The sequence below is a fragment of the Mustela nigripes genome, chromosome 8 (genome assembly GCF_022355385.1).
Source record: "Mustela nigripes isolate SB6536 chromosome 8, MUSNIG.SB6536, whole genome shotgun sequence".
Taxonomy (NCBI): Eukaryota; Metazoa; Chordata; class Mammalia; order Carnivora; family Mustelidae; genus Mustela; species Mustela nigripes.
Window position 1 is genome coordinate 18,796,760 of NC_081564.1, and position 24,483 is coordinate 18,821,242.

General features: G+C 50.8%; 2 protein-coding genes across 2 annotated transcripts in view; one reads left to right on the top strand and one right to left on the bottom strand.

The window, feature by feature from the left end:
* The window catches only part of MYO18B (myosin XVIIIB), a 250,800-nt gene that overhangs the window by 42,898 nt on the left and 183,419 nt on the right, over nucleotides 1–24,483 (top strand). Inside the window, exons 13-15 of the mRNA XM_059409906.1 lie at nucleotides 18,861–19,034; nucleotides 22,213–22,303; nucleotides 24,187–24,379. Of these exons, the coding sequence (XP_059265889.1) occupies nucleotides 18,861–19,034; nucleotides 22,213–22,303; nucleotides 24,187–24,379 (458 nt within the window). The remainder of the gene's footprint in view (nucleotides 1–18,860; nucleotides 19,035–22,212; nucleotides 22,304–24,186; nucleotides 24,380–24,483) is intronic.
* On the bottom strand, nucleotides 13,607–14,707 carry LOC132023838 (small ribosomal subunit protein RACK1-like). The gene has a single exon (XM_059409964.1). The coding sequence runs from the start codon at nucleotides 14,612–14,614 to the stop codon at nucleotides 13,661–13,663; it is 954 nt and encodes a 317-aa protein (XP_059265947.1). The 5' UTR covers nucleotides 14,615–14,707; the 3' UTR covers nucleotides 13,607–13,660.

Sequence of the window (24,483 nt, forward strand, 5' to 3'; positions counted from 1 at the left end):
TACTTACTATATATTCTGTTCTGGAAGATTTCATAATAGGTTGCTCTAAAATCAGCTATTAAGAATTTCAAAGTCATATATAAATGTCTTTGCTTTGTGTCATAACAGATCATTTTGAAATATATTAAGAATCATTTCCATTAATCAGGGTTTTTTTTTTTTTTTTCCCACTAAAATGATGATCTCCTCCCAGGGCGCCTGGCTTCCTTATTTTGAGAGCCCTGATCTTATTTTTTAAAAACCGGTATCAGTCCCTGTGGGGACATTTTAGGGCTCATAACCGGACTTGGGGTTTTTGAACTGTTAGGGCAATGACAACAGCCACCACGAATATCAGTTTAGTGTTTGGCCGTTTCAGAAGCACGGCTACCTCGATCGTGCCTCTTGATTAGACCCTATTCATGCGGAAATCTGGTGAGGACCAACAGCGCCGCTGGCAGGAGTCAGAATTAGCCTGCTGGGTGCTCCCCAAGCCTCAGTTTTCGCTCTGTAAAATGGAGTCAATAGCAGCCCCCGGCTCACGGGCTCATTGTCAGGATTGAGTTGGTGCCCAAAAGTGTGGGGCACAGGACTTGGCTCGTGAAGTGTGGGCCTAGAAGTGTTCATCGTCATGCCTCTCCCTCTGATGGAGTAAAGAACAGAGACTCAGACAAAGAGTTTTTCTCAGAGAAGAACTCTTTTTTCTCAGAGAAAGAGACATTGCACAGTGAGTATGTTCCAGGGCAAGGCTTGGAGGCTCAGCCGGCCGGTCTCCTGCAAATCTCCCTCTGCCTCCCTCACCTTTGCAATGGGCTGTGAGGGTCATCTGCTAATGCAGAACCGATTTGTTTTTTCTAGGCTCTGGGCTGAGAGCTTCTAGACAGGGTCACTGCCACCTTAGAATAACAGCCTGGGAAGAGAGAGGTCCATTACGATACCCATCTTACAGATGGGGAAACTGAGGCTGGCTAGAGCTTTGTCCCGATCCCCCAGTGTACACCACTAAAGTCAGAGGTGGCATTTGGACCCAGGTCTGTCCAAGCTCTGGGCCCAAACTCGGGGACCACATGTCCTGCCTCTCTTGCCCCGTGCACTGCTGTCTCTGTCCTCACAGGCTCCCAGAGGGCTGGTGGGGTCACTTTCTCAGCAAGACTCTCTGAATTGCTTCTGACACCAAATGTGTGGGGTTTTCCTTAGGCCAGCTGATACTCTGATTCTCCAGACATCAATCATCAATGGGGTGTCCTACGATTCAATCGAATTCAATGCAGATGCTGGAGTCTGTGCAGACCCCATAGGTTAAGGGCTTAGTCCCATAGGCCTGCCTGACCTCAGACCCGGACCATATATTTGGGCCATCTGTACTTCTGACCGACCTGCTATAAAGTTGGGGACCTCCCACCACCCCCTCAGATTTGATAATTTGCCAGAGAAGCTCACAGAGCCCTGGAAGGCCCTTTACTTACACGTATCTCTTTATTATAAAGGATACAAAGCAGGAACAGCCAAATGGGCAAGGCATGGGGGAGGGGCTCCCCTCCCCTACACGCTTTCCCCCACCCCCAGCTCCTCAATGTGTTAGTTTAGGGGTTTTACGGCGGTTTTATTATTTAGGCATGATTGATGAAGTCTTTGGCTACTGATGATTGATTACTCAGCCTCTAGCCCCTCTCCCCTCCTCGGAGGTCCAGGGTCAAGGCTTAAAGTTCTAAATTTCTAATCATGCCTTGGTCTTCCTGATGACCAGCTCTTGTCCTGAAGCTATGGAGAACCCCCCCCACCCCCACCCCAACCAAACCCCAGCCATTCATTAGTGTGCAAAAGACCCTTCTCCCTTCAGAGATGCCAAGGGTCTTAGGAGTCGTGTGCCAGTGACTGGGGACAAAGACCAAAGGTGTATTTATCCCAGGGGCCAAGCCCGTGCTACAGCCCCCAGACCTGGTGGCCCCATGAAAGGTCACTGAGCACGTGTGGATGGTCTCAGGCTGACGGGGCCCCAGGCCCTCAGATCACCGTGGGGTCCCAGTGTGCTCATGGCTTCTGGTTTGTTTGAGCCTTCAGCACCTACATCACACACGCCCGGCATCACCCTCGGGGCTGCCCTGAGCCTCCTCCTTTGTGGGGAGGATCATATCCTGTTCTTCCTGAAGTCGCCTCAGGCCCCCTCGGGCCCCCTGATCTCCTGCAGAGCTCTCCCACCATGCCTCTCCCCCACCCCCTTCGCGGTCCTGTTGGCCTCTGCCGTGGCCTTTATCCCAAGGGGCTGGCTGCCTAGGGGGTTGTGGAGGGGAGCTGGGGACTCCCCTGTCATCAGCTATGCCCTGGACAGCCTGGAAGTCAGAGGCTTGCCTTCCCCCAGGATGTGGAGGGGAAAGGACACGGGAGTTTTGCCATCAGCCAGTTCTGATTTGGATTTCAGCTTAGCCTTTTATCAGTGAGGTGTGACCTTGGCCAAGTTATGGAACCTGCCTAAGCCTCGGAGGAGGGAGGAGGAGGGGAGGGGAGGAGGGGGAAAGGATGGTCTAGAGCTGTCTGGGGGCTCCCTCGAGGTGGCAGTGCTAATAATGGCCTGACTCTGGGCCACCTCCCATGGACAGGCAAGGTAGCTCCTGGCTTGCTTGGTTCATTATCAAGTGACTTCTTTGCAGAGGTCAGCCCCAGCTGGCTGTTGGGTCTTAGGAGATGCATCTTCTGGGGGAAGAGGGACTGCGGATCTCCCCCGCTCTGCACAGCATCTCCGCCTCCCTTCTGTCTCTCAGACTTGCTGTCCCAGAATGGTCCCTTGGGTAGGCAGCGGGAGGACGCTTGGGGGCTGGCTCCACCTGGCAGGCAGAAAACCGTGGGTGATTCGACATCATGGTTGGTTTGCCGTTAACCGAGGCTCCCGGCCTGGGCCATCCCTCAGGAGCCATCAGGAAACCATTCATCCAACCTCCTGTTTCTTCCCTTTGGCAAAAAGTGGCCCATACAACAATTAGCCAGTGCCTGTGGGCTTCGTGTGGCAGCAAATGGATGCTCTCTGGAGCTCACTTGATAAGGACAGAGAGAGGGGAAAGGGAGAAGCAGGGCCCTGGCTTTGAATCCAGGCCTCCCCACCTCCTGGCTATGGGATTTAACTTGTGCAGAGTGATATCCCCTCTCTGGTCTCAGCTTCTGGGTCTGTGGGTGTGTGGCACATGGGAAGCATTCAGCGAGCTGGGACTTCCTTCTCAGTGCTAAGTATCTTGGTTGCTCGGCGGTCTCCGCTGGCATTAAAGCTGGCCCTCAAGGTGGGCTGGGTGGTAGGCGAGAGCCCCTTTGGTGGATGAAGGACACGAGCCTTTAAGAGGATGCTCCTCGCCAAGGGTGTGCAATGGGCCATCTGGGCTAATGAACAGCATGTTCTGAACCAGAATCCAGGTGTGGACTCACAGTCTAGTGCTCTCTCCACGGCTCAGCAGAAGTTCCTGAGGGCCAAGGGCAGTGCAAGGGCAGTGCTCAGAGCAGGTGGGCTCACATCAAAGCAAGGACTCCATCTCTTGCTCTCTTGGGGGCTGGCCAGGTTACTGTGCTGTGTAACAAGTCAGCCCCAAGCCCCATGCCTTATGCACAAGCACTTCACTATCTCCCGAGGCTCTGGTGGGTCTGCCATTTGGAAGGGTTCAGCTGGTGGCTCTGGCTTGAGGTCAGTCCTGAGGCTGCCATCTCATGGTGGCTGGCAGAGAAGGAGCAGGGGCTTGGAGGAGGTGGGGACTAGCTAGGCATCTCCCTCTCCTGTGCGAGTTTCCAGTCTTCCCACATAGGCTCGTTTGGGCTTCCTCTTGGCATAGCGACTTCAAGTGCAAGTTCCTAGCGAGCAGCCTGGAAGCTGTATCCCCTTTTCCAAGCTGGCCTCAGATATTATGCAGTGTCCCTTCTGCCATGTTCTATGAGTGATAAGCCTTTGACAGCTTCAAGGGCCAGGGGAGCCAGGCGCCACCCTGGGAGATGGGCAGCCGCAAGTTTCTAGAATGTGTAGGCAGGGAGATAGGGTTGCGGTCAGTGTGCCACAGTGGCTTTGAGCAAGTCACTAGCTTTCTGAGGCTCAGTTTTCTGACCTGTACAATGGGACTGAAAAGAGCATTGACCTCACAGGTCCACCATATAGATGGATGGAGATGCTGTATGTCCAGGGCTGAGCCCAGTGCCGGGAATGTGGTAAGTTCTGGCTGTTGGGAGTTAGGATATCATAGAGCCTGTAGAATCCCACAGCTCAAGGCTTCCTAGCTCCCTGCTGAGGTGGCAAGAAGACACTTCTGTTCCCTACTTTAATTACGTTCACCTCTCTCCTAAGAGCTCCTCCTCAGCTCCATCTAATTGCTATTCATGTCTCTGTCCAGTCTCCACTCCCTGTTCCTGCATCTGGAAAGTTACCCCGTTAAGCAAGATCAAGCTTGGAGAGCTCAGAATGGAGGCTAAAGGTGTGGGTCCTGGGACCAGGCTGATCCGTGTTCAATCCATTTTCCTGCGTGATCTCGGCCATTCCCTTGACCTCTGAGACTCAGTGTCCTCATCTGTAAATTGGGAATAATAATAGTGCTTTCCTCCCAGGGTTCTTATGAGGCTCCCATCACTTAATCTGAATACGTGAAACTCAATCATCATGGTTATTAATGCTAGTATGATTATTAATGGAGAGTCTGTTCACTCCCAGATGAGGAGGAGTTGGTGGGTTCCCCAGCAAATCTGGAGTTCGCAAGGCTGATGCGGACTCTCCTTTCAGTATTGCTGTGGTCCCGTCGCCATAAGAGATGATGAGCCCTCTCCCTAGAAAGCCCAAGACTGTCACTCCGCCTGCTGTCCCTCATTACTTCACAAAAGCGACAATCATGTTCAGAATCCCCAGTCGCCCCAGGATGAGTGATGCCTGCCTGGACGGCCCCATTGCTTTGCTTTCCTTTTCCTCTGAAGGCCAATGGGAGGTTTAATTTATTATTTTTTCACTAAATTTGCCAGTCCACTTGCTGCTGACCCTTCTGCCTAATATATGACACTGCCAAGCCTATATATAACCTGAGGAGGGGTGTCGTAATAAGATGATGAAGGGAGGTTGCCAATCAGATGGCAGGTTCCCTGCCTGCTCTAATAAAGATGTCAGCCCCGGAATGAATGGGGTCATAACTCGGGGAGCCCTGGTCGGGGTGGGGGAGACACAGGAAAGAGAGACAATAGTAGTCATGATGGAGGGCCCCACTCCCCCGCCTTCTGCTGGGACACCCTGATATCCAGCAGCCAGAGCCGTGCATCCAAGGATAGGAGGAGGGGGTCAGAGGCTCCCCACGCTAGCACCAGACCCCGCTTGCAGAAGGCCGGTGGGAGTCAATACACGATCCCATCAACCCAAAGCACTTTACTGGTTTGGGTTTATAAACCATCAAGAACATCCCACCATAAAGTTGTCTTCCTATGAGAAGTGGAAACCATGCCAAAGAACAGAGAGGAGAAAGGGTCCCTCTGCCCTTAAAGGGATCATTTGTCATGGTGCAAAGGGGATGTTAATTACAATGGATGTACCTAGACAGACCTGGCATTATTAGTTCAAGGCCAGAGTTTCCATTCGGACTCATGAGTGCCGTTGTGCCTGCTCTGGGCTGTGACAAAGGTATAATGCCATGTCCCACTGCGATGGTGTCATATAGGGCAGTTCGCTGCCCTCACAGGCCAAGGTCTCTTTCTGTTTGTTTCTTCTCTGGAACTTTTTGATTCAAAGTTACGGCAGACTCACGGGAGGTTGGGGCAGGAACATGCAGTCCCGTGGATCTCCTCCGACCACAGCCCAGTCTGCAGTGGTGGGAACCGGCATCTGGGTCATCGGGAAGTCCTTGCTTCTCTTTGTTGACTGCAGAGACCTGCCCGTTATGGGGAGGGGGTTCTCCATAGGTGTAGCTGCCCTCCTATGGGCCGTTCAGGTGGCTTTCTCAGTGTTGGAGTTCTAGACAGCACCGCACTGGACATGGTCATAGGCAGAGCTGGTGCCTGGGAGCGAGCATTTTGGAAGCATGGTCTCCTGGACACAGAATTGCCAGATGGAAGGGTGTGTTCAAGGCTTGACTTTTGGATGCACTCGGCCCAGTTCACATCCCCTGGATGCTACCCAGGTTGGCTCATGGAACCCTCTCGAGCCTGTGGCATAGGCACTTCTGTTTTCCTTTCCATTTGTAGGTGGGGAAGTCAAGGCTCTGAGAGGTGAAGTCACTAGCTCAGGGTCACACAGCTCTAAGTCGCACAAAGCCGGACCTTCTGTCTGCTGGGCCCTGTGTCCCTTGAGGGCAGCGGAAGGCTTGACATTTCTCAAAGGACCTACTGACTCCACTCTGGGGACACTTCCTCTGTCCACCACTCTTGTCCCCTCTCTGCTCGTGAATACTCACTTCTGTTTCCGCAGATGAAGTACATCAGGCTCTGGGCAGCACCAGCCAGGACCCCCCATCTGCAGTTCCTGCACCCTGCCCTGGCTCCCCGCCCCTGGCGGTGGCTTCTCTCTGCCTGGCCCACAGCTCCCCTGCCTCCTGCTCCTAAGGAGACAAGCTGCACACCTGAGCTCAGTGTCCATGCACTCCCTCTGTATTTTCCCCGGGAGCACTGATTCTGGTTGGCATCTGGGCCCCAGGTGGCAGGAGACCAGGGCTGTTCATTTCTTCAGGATCTGGGCAAAGGGACATTAAGTCACTGAGTCAGGAGGAGCAGGACAGCTGTAGTCTGGACCCTTATGTTTCCTCCCTGCAGAGGGCCTCAGATGGTAAGCTCGGCCACTCATAGCCTGGGTCCACCCTGACAGTAGCCAGGGAGGGCGTCCCACCTGCCTGATCTGTGAACACCCCGTGAGGACAGAGACCCAGCTGCCTAGACGGGGCTCCAATTGTGTCAGCCCCTTTTGGGTCAGGCAGGGATGGAGGATCAGAGAGGGATAGGGCCTTGCGCAAGGTCACACAGTGAGGTTGTGGGAGAGACAGGTCCCAAATCCCAGTGTCTGGGTTCCTGGGTCATTTCTGAGTTCCTTTCGCTCAGCCCTTCCTCTTCTCCTCCTTCCATCTTCCTCCTCTTCTCCTCCTTTCCTGTCTTCTCCTCAACGCCTTGGCTACCCTGCGGCACCACCCTCATGTTCCAAGACAAAATTTTAGTCTGTTTGAGGGAGACGGACCCAGACAAGTGCACAGAAGATACTCAGAGAACACGGTGGGCAGGAAACACTAAGTTCAAAGTGGATAGCCCCATCCAAAGGGTCCACCCTCCTAGGGGACCTTGAGCTAAATCTCCAAAACTGAGAAGAAAGTAGGGAGGGTGCTCCAGACAGAAGAATGTCACCCAGTCAAGGTGCAGTGGCTCAAGCAAAGCCTGGGACCTCTGTGTTCCCACCTGCAAGGTACCAACCAAAGGGGTGAAGCTGGGTTGACATAGGGCTCTGATTAAGAGGCTACTGGGCCCTACAACCTAGAACTTGCACTGATCTGCCCTTGGATCTAGCATCCCCCAGGCTTGTCCCCGCCCTGGGCCAGTCCCGCCTGCCCGCCTGCCTTTGTGCAGGCACAGACCCTCCTTTTCAGCCTCTCCCCTGCTGGTGGCTTGGCTCCTTGCCTGACAGCTGGTGCAGCCGGGCCTATTCTGGGCCACAGGCGAGGATTTATTCCACGTTTTTTGGAGCATATTGAATTCATTCATTAAGCTGAAATGGCTGCTCAGGGATGTAAACAATTATAGTTTTAAAAAGCCCAGCAAAACCCTGAAGTGGCCACGGCTACAAGGCTCTGCTCGCTGGTGGCCCCATGCCTGGGGTGGCCAGAGTGGGGAGGCTGGAACACCTGGACAACCAGGTTTCACAGAGGCCGAGCCACTCGCCTGCGGATGGCCCTGCCAACGCCTGTCCCCCCCCCCCCCCCCCCCCCCGCGCCACCCTTCTTAGCCTCTGTTTCCCGTAAATAATAACAGGGCAGCTGATGCTTATCTCTGGCTTAGGATGTCCGAGGCACGACTGTAAGAGCTTTGGCCATCTCAGCCATTTCATGGAGTGCGTGCTATTGCCCCATTTTACAGATTCAGAAACTGAGGCTCAGAGAGGGGAAGGACTTGCTTCAGGGGTTAGACCAGATGCTCTCTGGGCTCTCTTTAAGCCTTGATCACCAGAGAACCTACTAACCTGTTGTTGGGGCGGAGCTGGGGGTGGGGCGTGGGAGGTGGGGGTTGGGGCTGGGACTGGGGCGGGGTTGGGGTGGAGGGGGGGAGAAGATCGCTATGGCTCCATTGCGCATGCCCAGACTCACCATTCCTGTAAGGTGTGCATCAATAGCGCGGATACAGTCGTGACCACCCTACGGACTTGTTCACTATAGCTCTTTATTGAGAATCCGCTCTCTGCCGGACATGATTTATGTGCTGGTTATTCCATTAGATCTTTATAGCCCTGTATGGGAGGTTATACCCATTTTATGGATGAGTCCCTGGAGGCTTGGAGAAGTCAAGTAAGTTATCTAAGGTGGTGGATTTGGGGAGGGGAGCAACCCAGTTTGGGGCCGAGGAGTTCCATCCTTAAAGCCTTCCTTACATTCTTTAGGCCACGTGATGTGGAGTAGTCTGTGGCATCATCAATAAATGCAGATTGTAAGGAGAGCTCTTCATGTGGCTGGGGCATTGGTGAGATCATGTGCTTACTCAGCACCGGGCTGGACATGGGGTGAGCACTGGGGAAGCACCAGCTGTTCTTGGGCTTTCCTGGGGCCCCAGGAAGCAGCTCCAGAGGGGACAGTGTGATAGGTGGAGTGACCCGTTCTTCCTGTCTTGCTGAGGGACACTTGACTGTAGAGAAAGCATTTGGCTGGGTCCTGGCTTCTGTCTCACTGGCTGTGTGGCTCAGGCGGGCACTCAGGCACATGCTGCTGGCCCCATCCCTGGGCCTTTGCTCCTAGCATTCTCCAGAGTAATTGACCTGTCATGCCTTCCCCCTACCCTGCTCAGATCACCGGTGTTGGGGACATTCTCAGCCAGCTTCACTTCTAGTGTCTCATTTTATCCTTCAAACAACCCTCTGGGAGAGGAGTCATCCATTTCACAGATGTGGAAACTGATGCTCGGAGAGAGAGGACATGTTGTACTCAAAATCTCACAGCCAGTCTGAATCTGTCTTTGGATGTCCAGCCTCCTGCTCCTTTCCATGGTTCCCACCACTCCAAAGATGCCATGTCTGTTTTTTCCCTCCATCCTCTTGATCATACTAGCTCAGGAGACTCCTACCCATGCCCTCTTCTCTTGTAAATTCCCCATACCCACTGGCATACTCCAGGTTCAGTCCCACGAGAATGCAGCCCCATTTCCCTTGGTTTAATCTGATGCTGCCCCAGGTGATTTGTCTGCTGAGACTTCTTTTTCCAAAACACCTGTTCATGTTCCCCAGATCATTGGGAGTGGTCTGTGCATTGTCCTCTAGGGTGTGAGCAGTGATTCCAGTTGGATTCTGAGTGATTCCATTTGGGTTATAGATGGCTTATTAGCCAGGCCTTGCAAGGGAGCACAGACTAGGCAGACAGGCAAAGGTCCTGGGGCAGATGGCAACTTTCTCCAAAGCCAGATACATGGAATTACAGGTTCAGGTGGGGAGGGCAGAGGGGAGACAGCAAGGAGTTTCAAGAGAAGACATAAGAAGCAGGAAGGGCAGGGGCACCTGGGTGGCTCAGTGGGTTAACAGTCTGCCTTCAAGCTCAGGTCATGATCTTAGGGTCCTGGGATCAAGCCCCACATTGCGTTCTCTGGTCAGTGGAGAGTCTGCTTCTCGCTCTCCCTCTGTCCCTCCCCCTACTCATGCTCTAAGGTGCTCTCTCTCGCTCTCTCAAGTAAATAAATGAAAATCTTAAAAAAAGAAGCAGCAGCAGCAGCAGCAGCGGGAAGGGCTTTGACGTTCCAGTCTGTAAGAGGGTTGCCTTTTCCATGATCCCAACAATAGGACTTTGCTGGGCACCCCTGGGCGGGAAGCCACAGCCACCTGAATTGAATGGGCTCCTGGGGTTTCTCTGGCTGACCCATTTGTTCCCTTTAAGGGCAGAAATCTCAGAGCGTGATCATCATTACAGGAGCCGATCGCTATTGAACAGACGCTGTGCTAAGTGACCTGCAATTGTAACCTCACTGAGGCTTCCCAAAACTTCCTGGGAGCAGATTCCCATTTTACAGAAGAGGAAACAGAGGCTCTGGGAGGTGGCAAGACCTCCCCAATGTCACAGGGCTTTAGGCGTGAGAGAAGGGATTTAAACCTAGGCAGTGTGTCTACTGTTTTTTCTTCTAGCATCTCTAGACTTTTAGGCTTATCTCTTCCCTGCAGGTGGCCTCCTTCTTCTCAGGCCTCTGAACTGTAAACCTCTGTGTGAGGAAATGTGACCCAGATGCACCAGTGCTGTAAATATCTCACATAATGCTCAGTAATTCAGCAACAGCACGGCTATTGTTGGAAGTTATTGGAAGGGGAAATAACTTGGTTATTAATAAATGCAGGAGGCCGCAGTAATTGATAGCAATTGAACTCGTGGTGCACGGGGGAAAGCAGTCTTGTTATTATTTTCTCTCTCTTTCTCTCTTTTTTGTACTGAATATAAAGGGAAAAACCTGCTTTTGCAGGTGGATTTGAGCAACTCGGAAACTGGTCCCATTGCATTTCTTTCCTCCTTCCTTCTTTCTGAGTCTCATTTGCTCCTTTGTGCAGCCTCTCCACTCAGATCCCAGCCTGCCTCTTACCAGCAGAGTGACCTTGGGTGAATGATTTGGGAAAGGCTGTTGGTCCAGGGTTCCCCCTAAACCAGCATTTTATAAACTAGGGTCTCGTGGGACATTAGACCTTCAAGATGCTCCTAAAAGTGTTCTGAGGCCAAATTGGTCTGAACAGAATGTTCCCTTCTTGGAGATTTATCAGACATGCTTTCAAGGCTCTGAGAAGTCCTGCAGTTAAGAAAGTTGTTTCAGCAAACAAAGACCAACTTGATATGATACAGGATTCATCTCTTCCCACTGACTTGGATGAACATTCTATGGAACAATGGCTATGAGGAGCCCCTTTGGGGAACTGAGCCCCAGCTGTATGGCCGCTTTGCTCTGTTCTGTACCACTCTGCCTCATGGAGAGTTTCTGACTCAGCCCTTCCCTCAGTGGCACACTGGCTGGAGCCAGGCCTTGCCCTGATGTGCAAACGGCTACAGAGGAACAGACAAAGACACAAAGAAATAGCAGCCTATCAAGTCTTGGGTCCCTTTCAGAGAACTGTCCTTTGGCCTCAAATATTGAAGGGAAATCAAAACCAAACTTTGCTAAGTGTGATCAGCCTCTCAAGCCCTCTCTGAGTCTTAGTACCTGACGTGGGTACAGCTGCTGAAGCAAGGGCTCAAGGTCAAGACGGTTCCTGTGGGATGTGATCCTGGGACGTACTGGGAGGAGCTTAGGGAGGGGAAGAGGGGAAGGAAGGCTGCCATGGAGGGTATGTTACCAAGTTAGCCACCACTGTGGGCAAACTGGGGCTCAGTCCTGCCAGAGACCTCTGGGCGGGGGCAGCATAGAACACACACCCAGAGTTATCCTGCTCAAAGGGCACCTGCTGTCACTGATTGAGGGCTGAAGATTTTAATTCCATGGCCCTTCCAGCCTCCCCTTGCATGAGCAAGCGCTATTGGGAGAGAACGCCCTTGTGAGGAGGGAGCACAATAACCCCCAGGGGTATGGCAGAGCTGTGACAGGTCTGCTGCAGGTCTCCCCCCAAAACCCGCATGTTGCCATCTAAAGCTTGTCCCCGTTTCGTTTTGACTTGACCTACATACAGCCCCTGTGTATGCTCCAGCTAGATCTAAAGTGGGCTATGTAGGGTACCAGAGCCGCCCCAACCCCATGCCGCTGACCCGGGGGTCAGAGACCTGGACTCAAGTTCTAGGTCAGCCGCTTACATTCTGTGTGACTTAGGGCAGGGCAGTATCCCCTCCTGTGTCTCGGTAGCTTCTCCTATAAAATCAGGCTTAACAGTTCCCAGCCTGCCGACCTCACAAGGCAGGGAGTCGAAAGATCAGCCAAGGTCACACAACTGTCCTTTCCCTCAGCATAGACACTCTTGGGTGTGTGTCCTCCAGGCCATGGTGAGATGCATGGACCATCTGTCACTAAGAATCAGAACAGACTTGGCATTTGCACATTATTTTTTTAAATAGAGAACAGATTCAGGGGTGGGTGGTTCCAATCATACATGCGTTGTATTTATGTAAATCCAACCATGCGTGCAAAGCAAACGCAAGGCTGGAGGTTATGGACGCATTTCTTTTTGTAAGTCACGGCTCCCAAAGGCAAGCCACCCATTTCCTTGTTCCGCCCTAGGGAAAACTTGTTGTGCTGTACTTGTGAAGATAAGCTACAGTACTGTATGCTATGGGCATTGTGAGATTCCCAAGGAGGATTTTAAGGGTCCTAGAGTTTTTGCCTTAGACTCTGAAATCGATATTGATTATGAGAAAAGACCCCTCCGCACGGCATCATGCTTAGAATATTGAATGCGGAGTCAGGAGACTGGAATTCAAATCTTGCCTCTGCCTCTCACCAGCTTCATGGCCTTGGAAGGTCACCCTGAGGTTCAGTTTTCTCATTAATCAAGGGGTGATGTCACTGTTGACCTCGCAGGGCGGTGGGGAGGATTAAATGAGGCAGCAGTGTTTAGCGCTCAGCCCAGCGCCTGGCATGGGCTAGGTGTACAGCGCGTGCTGCTGGCTGATGTGATATTAAGTTCCCCTTTGTGATGCTGTCAAACATGTGCATTCTGATTTCTTTTTCCTGGGTGGCTGAGACAGAGGCGGGATAACGGGTGGGCTGCCAGGGAACATTTCCTACTGCTCAACAGCACACGTCCTGTGCAGTGCTTGCAGCAGAGGGAGAAGATCCCTGCATGATGTGTGCAGAAGCCAGACTGTAGTTCTACCTGCCATGGGGTCCTGTTCCCACCAGGGCAGCCAAATACACCAGCCTGAAATGATCTCTGCATTTAGCTTTGGCATCTTTCTGGGCACAGGCTCCTTACCTCTTAGTGGGTGGCGGGAAAGCACCTGGATTGGGTGTGTGATCCCCTGTGGAGTGGGCTAGAGGCAGGAGGAAATCCACAAACCCGCCCCACAAAGAGCACGCTCCTCGGAGCCAGCTCCGTCCTGGCTCTCTGTTTCCATTTCTGTCTCTCGGCCTCTCTCCCTTTTGTTTGGTCTCGTATTTGATCTTTTTCCAGTACAAAAGACTGTCTCAAAGGTTCCAATGGCAAGTGCCATGGGGAGAGGAGAACAGAGATGCTATCTCCCCAGTCTTAATGGAGAAGCGGGGAGGGAAAGTAGGCAGGGCTGGCCATCATCGAGAAATGTGCATTCCTTTCTTGATTTCCTTCCATCATTTAATCACCCACTTGACAAATGTTTATTGAGCACTTCCTGGCACTGGCTCTGATCCGGATAGAGGGATGAACATACAAACCAGCAGGCGGCTACTGCACGGTCTGAAGATCCGCACAGGAGCGTGGGAATCCCGCCGCTTGGCCACTACTCCCTGTGCGGCTTTGGACCAGAAGCTAGACCTTGCTGGGTCTGTTCCCCACCTTCGAATGATCTCAGAGGCTTTTTTTTTTTTTTTTTTTTTCAGAAAACCAATGTTTTATTCCTAAAGCTCTGCCATATTTCTAATGGGTGCCGATGGTCACCTGCCACACACGCACCAGGTTGTCTGTGTAGCCAGCAAACAGAGTCTGGCCATCAGCAGACCAGGCCAGAGAGGTACACTGAGGTGGCTCTGCCTTGCTGCTCGTACTGATAACTTCTTGCTTTAGTTCATCTACAATGATCTTGCCTTCCAAGTCCCAGATCTTGATGCTGGGGCCTGTGGCAGCACAGAGCCAGTATCGGTTAGGACTGAAGCACAGAGCATTGATGATGTCCCCACCATCGAGTGTATAGAGGTGTTTGCCTTCGTTGAGATCCCACAGCATGGCCTGGCCAGCCTTCCCTCCAGAAGCGCAGAGGGATCCATCTGGAGAGACAGTTACAGTGTTCAGGTAGCCCGTGTGGCCGATGTGATTGGTTTTCAGCTTGCAGTTTGCCAAGTTCCATACCTTGACCAGCTTGTCCCAGCCACAGGAGACAATAATGGGATTGCTGCTATTGGGTGAGAATCGGACACAAGATACCCACTCCGAATGGCTTTCATCCTGGATAGTATATTTGCATACACCCAGAGTATTCCACAGCTTGATAGTTTTATCTCGGGAGCCAGAAACAATCTGCCGGTTGTCAGAGGAGAAGGCCACACTCAGCACGTCCTTGGTATGTCCTACAAATCTGCATGTGGTGGTACCCGTTGTGAGATCCCAGAGACGAAGGGTTCCATCCCAGGAGCCAGAGCGGGCAAACTGGCCATCTGAGGAGATGACCACATCACTGACAAAGTGGGAATGACCCCGAAGAGCACGCTGAGGGATGCCATAGTTAGTCTCATCCCTTGTCAGCTTCCACATGATGATGGTCTTATCTCGAGAGGCGGACAGTATCATGTCCGGGAACTGGGGAGTCGTGGCGATCTGAGTCACCCAGCCGTTGTGGCCCTTGAGGGTGCCACGAAGTGTCATCTGCTCAGTCATGTTGGCGGCGAGTGCTGGTGTCACCGAGGCGACAAGGGTGGAGCTGGATAGTTCAGAGAGACTAGCAGCACAGCCGCTCCCGCCGCGGCCCTGCAGAGGAAAAGCTTTTTTTTTTTTTTTTTTTAAATATTTAATTTATTTATTTGACAGACAGAGATCACAAGTAGGCAGAGAGGCAGGCAGAGAGAGAGAGAGGAGGAAGCAGGCTCCCTGTGGAGCAGAGAGCCTGATGCGGGGCTTGATCCCAGAACCCTGGGATCATGACCTGAGCCAAAGGCAGAGGCTTTAACCCACTGAGCCACCCAGGCGCCCCCGATCTCAGAGGCTTTTGATGAAAGTAAAGAAGAGGCAAAGGAAGCACTTAGCACAGTGCCTGGCACATGGCACGTGCCTTTGCTTGATGGCTGTCCTTGTTCATCAAGGGATGGCTTCTCAGGAGAGGGAGCCATCGTGTCCATGAGCATCCCTTGGACAGGGATCTCCAACCCCGGCAGCATTCCGAGGACAGCTTTGTCCTTGGCATTGACGTAGGTTGTTGGGAGGTGTTGAGCCAATATGTGTCCACCGTTCTGCGGAGTTGGCTCAGAATCCATGGGGCATGGGCCATATCTGGTTTGTCATCCGTCCCCCAAATCTTCTTGCGAAGCCACGGATAGACGGATCTGCAGGAGGAGTCCCTGTGGCTGCCAGAATGAAGCAGTCCTTGTTGGGTGAGTGGTGCCTGCTTGGGTTTCACAGGTAGAGAAGGGACTAGAATGGTATTGATTGCCTTCTCAGGGCCAGGCACTCTGTTGGGAATCTTCCATGTAAGTGTAAACTTGTCACCCCATCCTTGCATACCAATGAGGAAATGCTCGGGGTCTTATGACTCCATTTTACAGAAGATGAAACAGGCCCAGAAAGGCCAGTGCAACTTGCCCAAAGACTAGAGCTGGGAATGGTGGAAGGCAGGAAAGGGACTCAGGTTCTGTCTGGTCCAGTGTGCATGTTTCTGTCCCTTTCTCAGGACCCAGTGAAGAGGTTTTGGATTCCACCTGTGTCTGAACAAAGATAAAAGAACCCATGGGGTTGGATCTTGTGAACTAGCCAGCCTTCAGGGAACTGGAAACAAAGTACATTTTCCTGGCAAAGCTCCCTGTGTGCTTCCTGGATTTCCCCAACAGGGTGTCCTCAGTGGGCACACTGGGGACTTGTCAGGCAAGGATTTGGAGTCCTTGTCAGTCCAGTCCTTGTCAGGCAGGATTTGGAGTCAGGTTGAGTCCATTCACTGTTCCTCTTTTCACAAAGAGCCATTGCCGATTCCCTTCCTGACTTCTTCCCAGCTCAGAGAGGTACAGAAGGTCACTGCAGATGGTGTGCGGGAGGAATATTTTGGAGAGTGACAGAAGAGGGTCAGTAGGCCAGGAGGGCGACAGGACATCACCCACCTAGAAAAATATCTCTTATTTTAATTCCCTTGCAACCCCCAACACAGGAAGAAAGAAGTCTCATTCAGGACTAACATCTTTAAAATCTCTAATACTTGCTAATCTTGCATTTTGACAAAGAGAGAGCCGGAACTCTGGCTCCCTGGTAACTGTATCTAGTTAGAATCTAAAGATAGTTTTGTGCTCATATTGTATTTATTTCTACTTTCTGTTTGTGACTGGTGTTAATAGTATTGGTCTGCAAACTGACCCCAGCTCACAGAGGGGAAGGGGAGATCAAAGAAAGCAGTAGACCATTCCAGATTGATAGGCAGCATGTGAAATAAGCAAGGAAACTTGTACACAAGGCTTGCCTCCACTGGCCGGTCCTGTACAATTCCACACCCACCCCACACACTCACCCCCGAATCTTAAAAGTTTATACAAAGTCACATATTTAGTCCAGATGGTCTCAACAACACCTCACTCTCTTAAGGTTCCAACCTTAAAGATGGCTCCCCAGGGGAACATGGGCCGAACGTCTGTTTCACATGGGAGGGGTTGAAACCATCCCCTTAGTGATTCCCTCCAGCAGAGGGGTTCTCATTTAAGATAATACTATAAAATTCCCTTTCACAATGTATTTAGTTGAGTGAAAAAGATAAATGAGTCCATTTTAAAGAAAGTCTGACCTAGGGTCACAAAGATATGGCAGATTTCCTAAAAGAGGTATTTGATGGATTGACTTTGGTGAAATAGTAGTTCTAGTACTTCGCATCCCTCTGATTTCTGGTGATGTCTCAGAGTCAGTTTTCTCATCTGTAAAATGAAAATGACAAGACAACCTTTGTGAGGATTTCATGATGGTGATGGTGATGATGATGATAAGAAGTAATCACAACTAACATGTACTGATTTTTTTTACAGGTTGCACTTGGGACTCTGATGCAGACTTTCTGACACCAGAAGCCCTGAGCTGCACAAAGATGACATGTTGAATAAATGGGGTCAATGAATGGTGACTGCTTTCTTCACCACCATCATCACCTCTTTCATCGTTTTTGCAAGTGGCAGGACTTTTTATTAGCCATGTTACTTCCTGAGACTCAGTATTATCATCTGTAAAATAGGAATTGTCTCTTGTGATGATCAGAGCTGAGTAGCTGGCACTGAGGCGGTTGTCAATAAGCATGGCTGTTTGTGGTCCCTCAGTGACCTGGGGCCAGAGCTCCTTTTCCTTGGGCAGTGAGTCTCACACAAATTCCTTGTCCAGATGTCCAGTTTTGCCTTAAACCAGGCTGATTCTTCAAGAGGTCATCTCGAAGAACTTGGCCCATAAAATCTCTTTCTGATGGATTGAAAAATCTGTTGGAAGTTCTGATTTTTATTTCAAAGAAGGAAATACATTTATGGAGAGATAAACAATGGGAGGAAATTCTTTAACGATGGCACTGTTATTTGTTTTAATCAGCCATTAATTTTTTAAATTTGGATTACAAAATGAAGACACAACTCTGGTAGAAAATTTAGAAAATGCAAAATCCCTTTAGCCAGCTATGACTGTTAATATATGGAAGTATTTCCTTTTTACAATTTTATTTACTTACTTTTTTATTTAAGAGAAAAAGAAGAGAGAGCAAGGTGGGGTGGCAGAGGGAGAGAGAGAGAATCATAAGCAGCTTCCATACTCAGTATGGAGCCTGATGTGGGACTTGACTCTGAGATCGTGACCTGAGCTGAAATCAGGAGTTGGATGTTCAACTGACTGAGACACCCTGGCTTCCCTTACTATTTTATTTTATAATTTAGAGTGGTTTACAGAGTTGACATCATTCTCTAGTACAGTTTTCTAATTTGATTTTTATTTAGTGTTTGTCTGTAAGCATTGTTCGGGTTGTACAATCTTTGTTGTTAATCTTAAATGGCCTTGTAATAGTTCATAAAGTGGTTCCCCATTGCTTCTTCAATCTCATTTGATTCCTCCTCATCTCCCCCTTACATTCCAACCACCTGGACTTCTTGGTCTTTCTTGGATACACTGTGCTTGTTTCTGCCTCAGGGCCTTTGCACAATATCGCTTTTTGACCCCTAAAGTTCTTCCCTGGTTCTTTAAGTAGCCAGCTCCTTCGCACCATTCATAACCCAGTTCAGATATCCCATCCTCAGACAGAGCCCTCTCTGACAACCATGGATCCATAGGGATGCTCTCAGCTTCTCTTGACCTCATCTCTTGGTTTTATTTTCTCCTTAAGGGGAAAAACTTTATAATATTATCACCTGAATTTATCTTATTCATCTATCTGTTTACTTGTTTATTGTCTTATTCCCTCAATAGATTGTAAACTCCAGGAGGACAGTCACCTTGTCTGTTTTGCTCATCATTGATTTTCTAGTGGCTAACACAGTTCCTGTTACATAGAGGAGCTCAACAAGTGTGTGTTTTGAGTAAATGGGTGGGTGGTGAGATGGTGGGATGTGTGGCTGTGTCAGTAGTATAGGTAGGTGGCAGCAGAGGGTAGTGGGTGGGTGGATGGACATGTAGGTGGACACAGGAGTGGACAGATGACATTTTCACTAACAATTCTATAATTCCACCTTTAGAGGGTCCTCATGATCATTTTAATTGCTTTGAAAAAGTAAACAATGCAAATTGCGAAGAAGTAGGATAAGCATGTCTCTCAGGAAACATGACCCCGGCCCAGGCCAGGTGTTGAGGCTCCCTGCTGAGGGTGGGTAGCCTAGAGGGTGGGAGGTGGTAAGACCCCTGAGGTCCTCTTGGAAGCCCACCCACTCCATACCCAGGACTTTACCACCATATTTGTGCTGTGTTCCTCCCACAGTGGGCCGGAAGCAGTTCATGCGGTTTGAGTGGGCAAACCATGCAGCTGAGGCCCTGGGCTGTGAGTATGAAGAACTGAACACCGCCACCTTCAAGCACCACTTGCGACAGATCATCGAGCAAGTGACATCTGGGCCAAGCCGACGGGGCCTTGAGGAAGAGGAGACCAGCTCAGGTGCTGTGCTGCTAACTCTCTGGGTGGCCTGGGTACCCCCCAGCTCAGGCCCTATGGAAGCTCCAACATGCCTTCACTTACTCATCAGGAGCTGTTATATGGGGACCTTCTAGGTGCAGAGGAAGCCCCTGTGGGCAGAAGTGGACTTGGTTCCTGTATGCAGGGTTCTTATGGCCAATTGGTGCTGTCCAGGGTTCTGAAGGTTCTGCTGAAACCTGGGAGGGTGGCCTGTGGTGAGCAGTGCCAAGGGGCCCAACACTTTTCCATTGGCTGTTACATCTGTTGAGCCCCTACCTTGTCGGGGGAAGACTGGCCTTCCAGTTTGAGGCACAGAAATAAAGCAAGGATGGCTAGAGGGCCTGGGAGGCTGGTAGATGAGGCCAGTAGATGAGAGGTGATGGGGGGGACTATGCAAACTATGGTTTTTATGCTCAGTGAGGACTCTGCAAACTGTGGTTTTTATGCTCAGACCCAAGAGAGACCATGCAGGGACACAGGCAGGGAATGCCATGATTTGACTTGTTCCTTGAGTAGCTCAGGCAGGGGGAAGCCTGGGGAATGATTTGGAAAAGGGAGGCCACATGGGAACCTACAAAATTGCCTGGTGAGATGCTGGTGCTTGCACAAGGACATGGTAGTGGAGCTGGGTTGGGTGGGACACAGTCAAAGTCTGCTTCACACATAGAGAGGATAGCATGGGCCTGAGGGAGGAGATGGGAAAAGAGGGATCAGGACAGCTTCTAGGATTTTAGCCTTGGTGGCTGGAGGAATGGGGGTGCTTTGAACTGATGTGGGAGAAAGCAGAATGGCCTTGCATGGCACCTGCAGGAGTGTGATTTGCTGGGTCCCAAATCTGTAGCCATCATCCATCAGAAGCTTTGGCTGCAGGAGGTGAGGGCAGAGGGACCCCCTTGGGGCCCCAGGAGTCTCTGAGAACTAAGAGTGGTTGTCCCAGAGACCTCAGAGTCTGGCATTAATTAGTGGGTTGCACTGTTTTGAACTGTGATTTTGGGACTCATCTCTTAGAGGCCCCTTAGTCCCTCAGAGCTGCTCTACTCTAGGGGTCTCAGCTTGGTGGCTAATGTCACTTGGAAGCCTTTTGTTTGCTTCTAGGTCCAAGTATGAGCTGTAGTCCACTTTTGGTTTCTCCTCCTCTCTGAGACACACACACACCCCACAAGCACACACATAGCACACATACACAACATGCCCATGGACACACACCTCATAGGCATGTATGTACATGCGCAGACACACACACCACACACACACACACACCGTAAGAAACACACAGATGTGCGCAGACACATGAGCATACGTGCACACGCATTCAGACATTAACACTAATTACCTCTCAGGCTAAGTTATCAAGGGTAGGTGTGAAGCAGACAGGGGACCAGCAGGCTTAGGAGAGATGCTGAGAGGCTGTGGGTTGCCTAGCAACGGCCCAGGTTGGGGGGGTGGAGCTAACAGAAGGGAGGGAAGTGCTTTGGGGCTGCAGCAGGCTGCCTGGAATGTACAAGCAGGACTGTTGTCTCCAGCCACGGTGCAGATGTGAAAATCGTGTTTCCGATGCTGTGAATGGAAGCAACACCTAAGGGTCAGGATTTTCCATGTGACCCACCCCTCCCACATTCTCGTTCTACTTTGTTCCACGCACCCTCATCAGGGCTGGCTAATTTTAACAGGCCACCTTTGTGTTTAAACAAAATCGAGACCATGACTATATTAATCGTTTGCGAAGCGTTTTCATTCTTCCTAACGTGACAGGTAGGCTCTTTTCCCTCTCATTCCATATTCATCCATGCCTGGCTTTAAGCACTCCTTTGTATGGACTACAAATTGTCTAACCCATTTGCTATTGTTGGATATTTAGGTTGTTTCAAAAAAGGTGATTTTCATCCAATTTAATCAACAATTGGGAGAACATATGTACCCAGAAATCTTTGTTTCTCTGAATATTTCATTAGGATAAAAGCCCGAGCGTGAAATTATGAAGTCCAAGCATATGAGTATTTGATAGCTTCTGACACAGAACTGCCAAACTTCCCTCCAGAAAGGGGGAAGCACCAAACATTATCTGAGTGCCTACTATGTGTCAGGCACTGGGGTCTGGGAGCCAACACACCCAGAGACGATCCCCATCTTAAGGGCGCTCCCAGCCTGGCATGGGGCAGGGTGGGCATGGGGCATTATTAACAACTAACTACACAAGTAAAAATATACTGAACTCAGAGTGCTGTAAAAACAAGGTGACAGTGTCCTGGGTCTGGCCTGTGACACATAGCCTAACATCCTCTGGGTTCATCCACGTTGTAGGGAATGGTTGGATTTTCTTTTTTATGACTGGATCATCTATTTCATGTCCTCATTTCTATGTGGGATCTAAAATAATCACACTCAGAGAGGTAGAGAATAGAGTGGTGGTTGCCTGGGACTCAGGGGAGGGCCAAGTGGGAGAGAATGATTGACGGGTACATAGTTTCATTTGTGCAGGATGAATGAACGCTAGAACACAGATGAAAAAGTAGATGACTAAGATGACCAGCCAACGAATAGGTCCACTGGGCAGCATAGAGCCACTGGTTGCCATGCTGTATTGTCCACTGTTGAGTCTTTTTAGAGGGTAGATCTTATATGAAGTGTTCTTATCACACACATAGGCAGAAAGAAAGAGGGAGGAAACTCTTAGAGTTGACATCTTCAAGCTCATCGCGATGTATAAATACCTATATATAGGTATAGATACCTATGTATTATACGATTTATATGATGTATAAATACCTATAAATAGGTAGGTATGACTTTTGGTAGGTTGGTCATACCTCAGTCACAAACTAATTAAAGAGAAAGGTGCAAGGTAGGACTGGGAATTGGATTAATGGGGTGGTAATCAAGGCAGGCTTCCCTGAAGTGGTGACATTGGGCTGTTCCCTGAGGGATGAGCAGGAGTGCTCGCTGGAGAAGAAGGAGGTCCAGGTGACACAGAACCCCATCAGTCCTGATAAGGCACTTGAACTTGGTTCTAAGAGTGTGGGTACGTAATTTCATCAGTGGAAGGATGTATGTGAAGGAGGAGGTTTCTCTAAGGCCAGCAGTGATGTCTGGAGAGTGTTGCCCTTGGCCCCAGGAAATGTCCTGACCATGGATACCCACCCTTCCCTCTCTCCCTCTCCAGGGCTCAAGATGACAGGCGTGGAGTGTGTGGAGGGAATGGCCTCAGGCCTGTACCAAGAGCTCTTTGCGGCTGTGGTCTCACTCATCAACAGGTAACAGCAGATACACAAATGAGCCCAGGTCCTAGGCACTTTAGCCCAGTAGAGTTTTGGAGGGGCTGGAGAAGAGTGAGGTTTTGAACTGGGGAACTGGGTTTAAATACTCCCTTGGCCACCCAAAGGCAAATGTTCAGCGCCCTGACCTCCCCTTCTGCACCTGTAAAAGAGCTCTGTACCCCAGGGCCATGGTGAGGATTAAAAGGGATAATGCATATAAACAGTTCTTTCTAATAGTGATCATAAACTACCAACAATAAAATCTGACAGTCTGGGGGCTTCCTGCTAAGTAAGGACAACAGCTGGAGCTCATGGTTTCCCCAGTCTTGCGTCATTGACTCTGCACGCCAGCCCATTATACAGCTGAGCTAATGGAGGTGAAGAGAGGTGGGGCTGGAAGGCAGCCAGAGCGCTGGACTCCATGTTTCTCTGAATAACCCACCGTGCCGCTCTTGTCCATTTCTTTTTAAAATTTCTTCGGGGCGCCTGGGTGGCTCAGTCGGTTGAGCCACTGCCTTCAGCTCAGGTCGTGATCACAGGGCCCTGGGACTGAGCCCCGCATCGGGCTCTCTGCTCAGCAGGAAGCCTGCTTCCCCTCTCCCCCTGCTTGCCTCTCTGCCTACTTGTGATCTCTGTCTGTCAAATAAATAAATAAAATCTTTAAAAAAAAAAAATTTCCTGCTAAGGGTGGGGTGCCGGTGGGTTTTTTGTTTGTTTGTTTTTTTATTTTATTTTATTTATTTATTTATTTTGGAGTGGGCCAGGACGTGTCTCTGGAATGTGTCTACCAGGCTGCAGTAGCCAGGAGTCAGGTGTCTAACACCATGAGGGCTTCCCACCCTCCTGCCCAAAGGCAGGAGGCATCCTTAGGCTTTCCACATCCTGCTAGCAGGTCCAAGGTCTGGTGTAGGGCAGCTGGGGTTCTCTGGTAATTCTGGGACACGGAATCCGCTTGCTCTCCCGCTGCTAGAGCAATTGCCATCCGAGGCCACAGACATAGCATCTAGAAACCAAGAGGTTTGCACATGCTTAGAGGAAGGTGTCCTGGGGTTGGGAATTGCACTGCTGGAAGAAGAAGCTACCTCAGCCTCTGGAGGGTGGCTGCTGCTTCGCATTCTTTAAACTGCCTCTCGCTGATACAGAACCCAGTCCCCCACCACCTACGAGCACCTTGTAGATGTCTGGCTTTCTGAGCATTAATTGACAGTCTTCATGCATGCATGTGTGGCAGCTGATCTTGGCCTTGCGGTATAAGAGAAAACCTTGGCAGGTTGTGCAGAAGAGCTAAGCGCCCTGCAGAGCCTAGGGCCAATCGTGATGATCATCATGATTAATAATAATAACAGGCCACCTTTACTGAGCATGAACCCCACCGCCAACCTGGCCCTCAGAGCCTGTCTCATCACCTCCAGCCTTCCCAGCATCCTTCTGGGTTGTGGCCATGATTGACTTTTTCTTGGCTGAGGCCCAGAGAGGTTGGGCAGCTCTCCCAAGGTACATAGCCGCTCTGTCACAGAGGGAAGGTTGGAGCCCTTGTGTGACTGTCTCCAACAGCTTTCAACTCCTGCATGTTGATGCCAATAATCCCTCCTCCGTCCACCCCGACAGATTCATCAGATTGATCCAAGGCAGTGAGGGCTTGGAAGAACCATCATTTAACAGTTGGGAAATCCTTAGCTCAGAGAGGTTAAGTAATTTGCCCCAGGTCACACAGCCCATAAGCGGTGAGCCTCATTCTGGTGCCAGATCTGCTGGATTCCCCATACTCACCCAGCGTGCTGCCTCAGTTTCACCATATCTGCAATGGGGGAGTGGGAGGCGTGGGCTGGCTGGGCTCTATGATTCCACGTGGTCTTGAGGCCTTGCCTCTCTCTCCCCAGGTCCTTCTCTTCCCACCACCTCTCCATGGCCTCTATCATGGTGGTGGACTCTCCGGGCTTCCAGAACCCACGGCACCAGTGCAAGGACCGGGCGGCCACCTTCGAGGAGCTTTGCCGCAATTACGCTCATGAGCGCCTGCAGCTGCTCTTCTACCAGCAGACCTTCGTGTCCAAGCTGGAGCGCTACCGGCAGGTAGGACTGGGCTCCATGGAGGGTGTGCGGCCGGCCAGGGTGCAGGGAACAGTCTGGTCCTTCAGTCACCCTTGGCTTCATCGCATTTGCCCCCCCACAGTGAA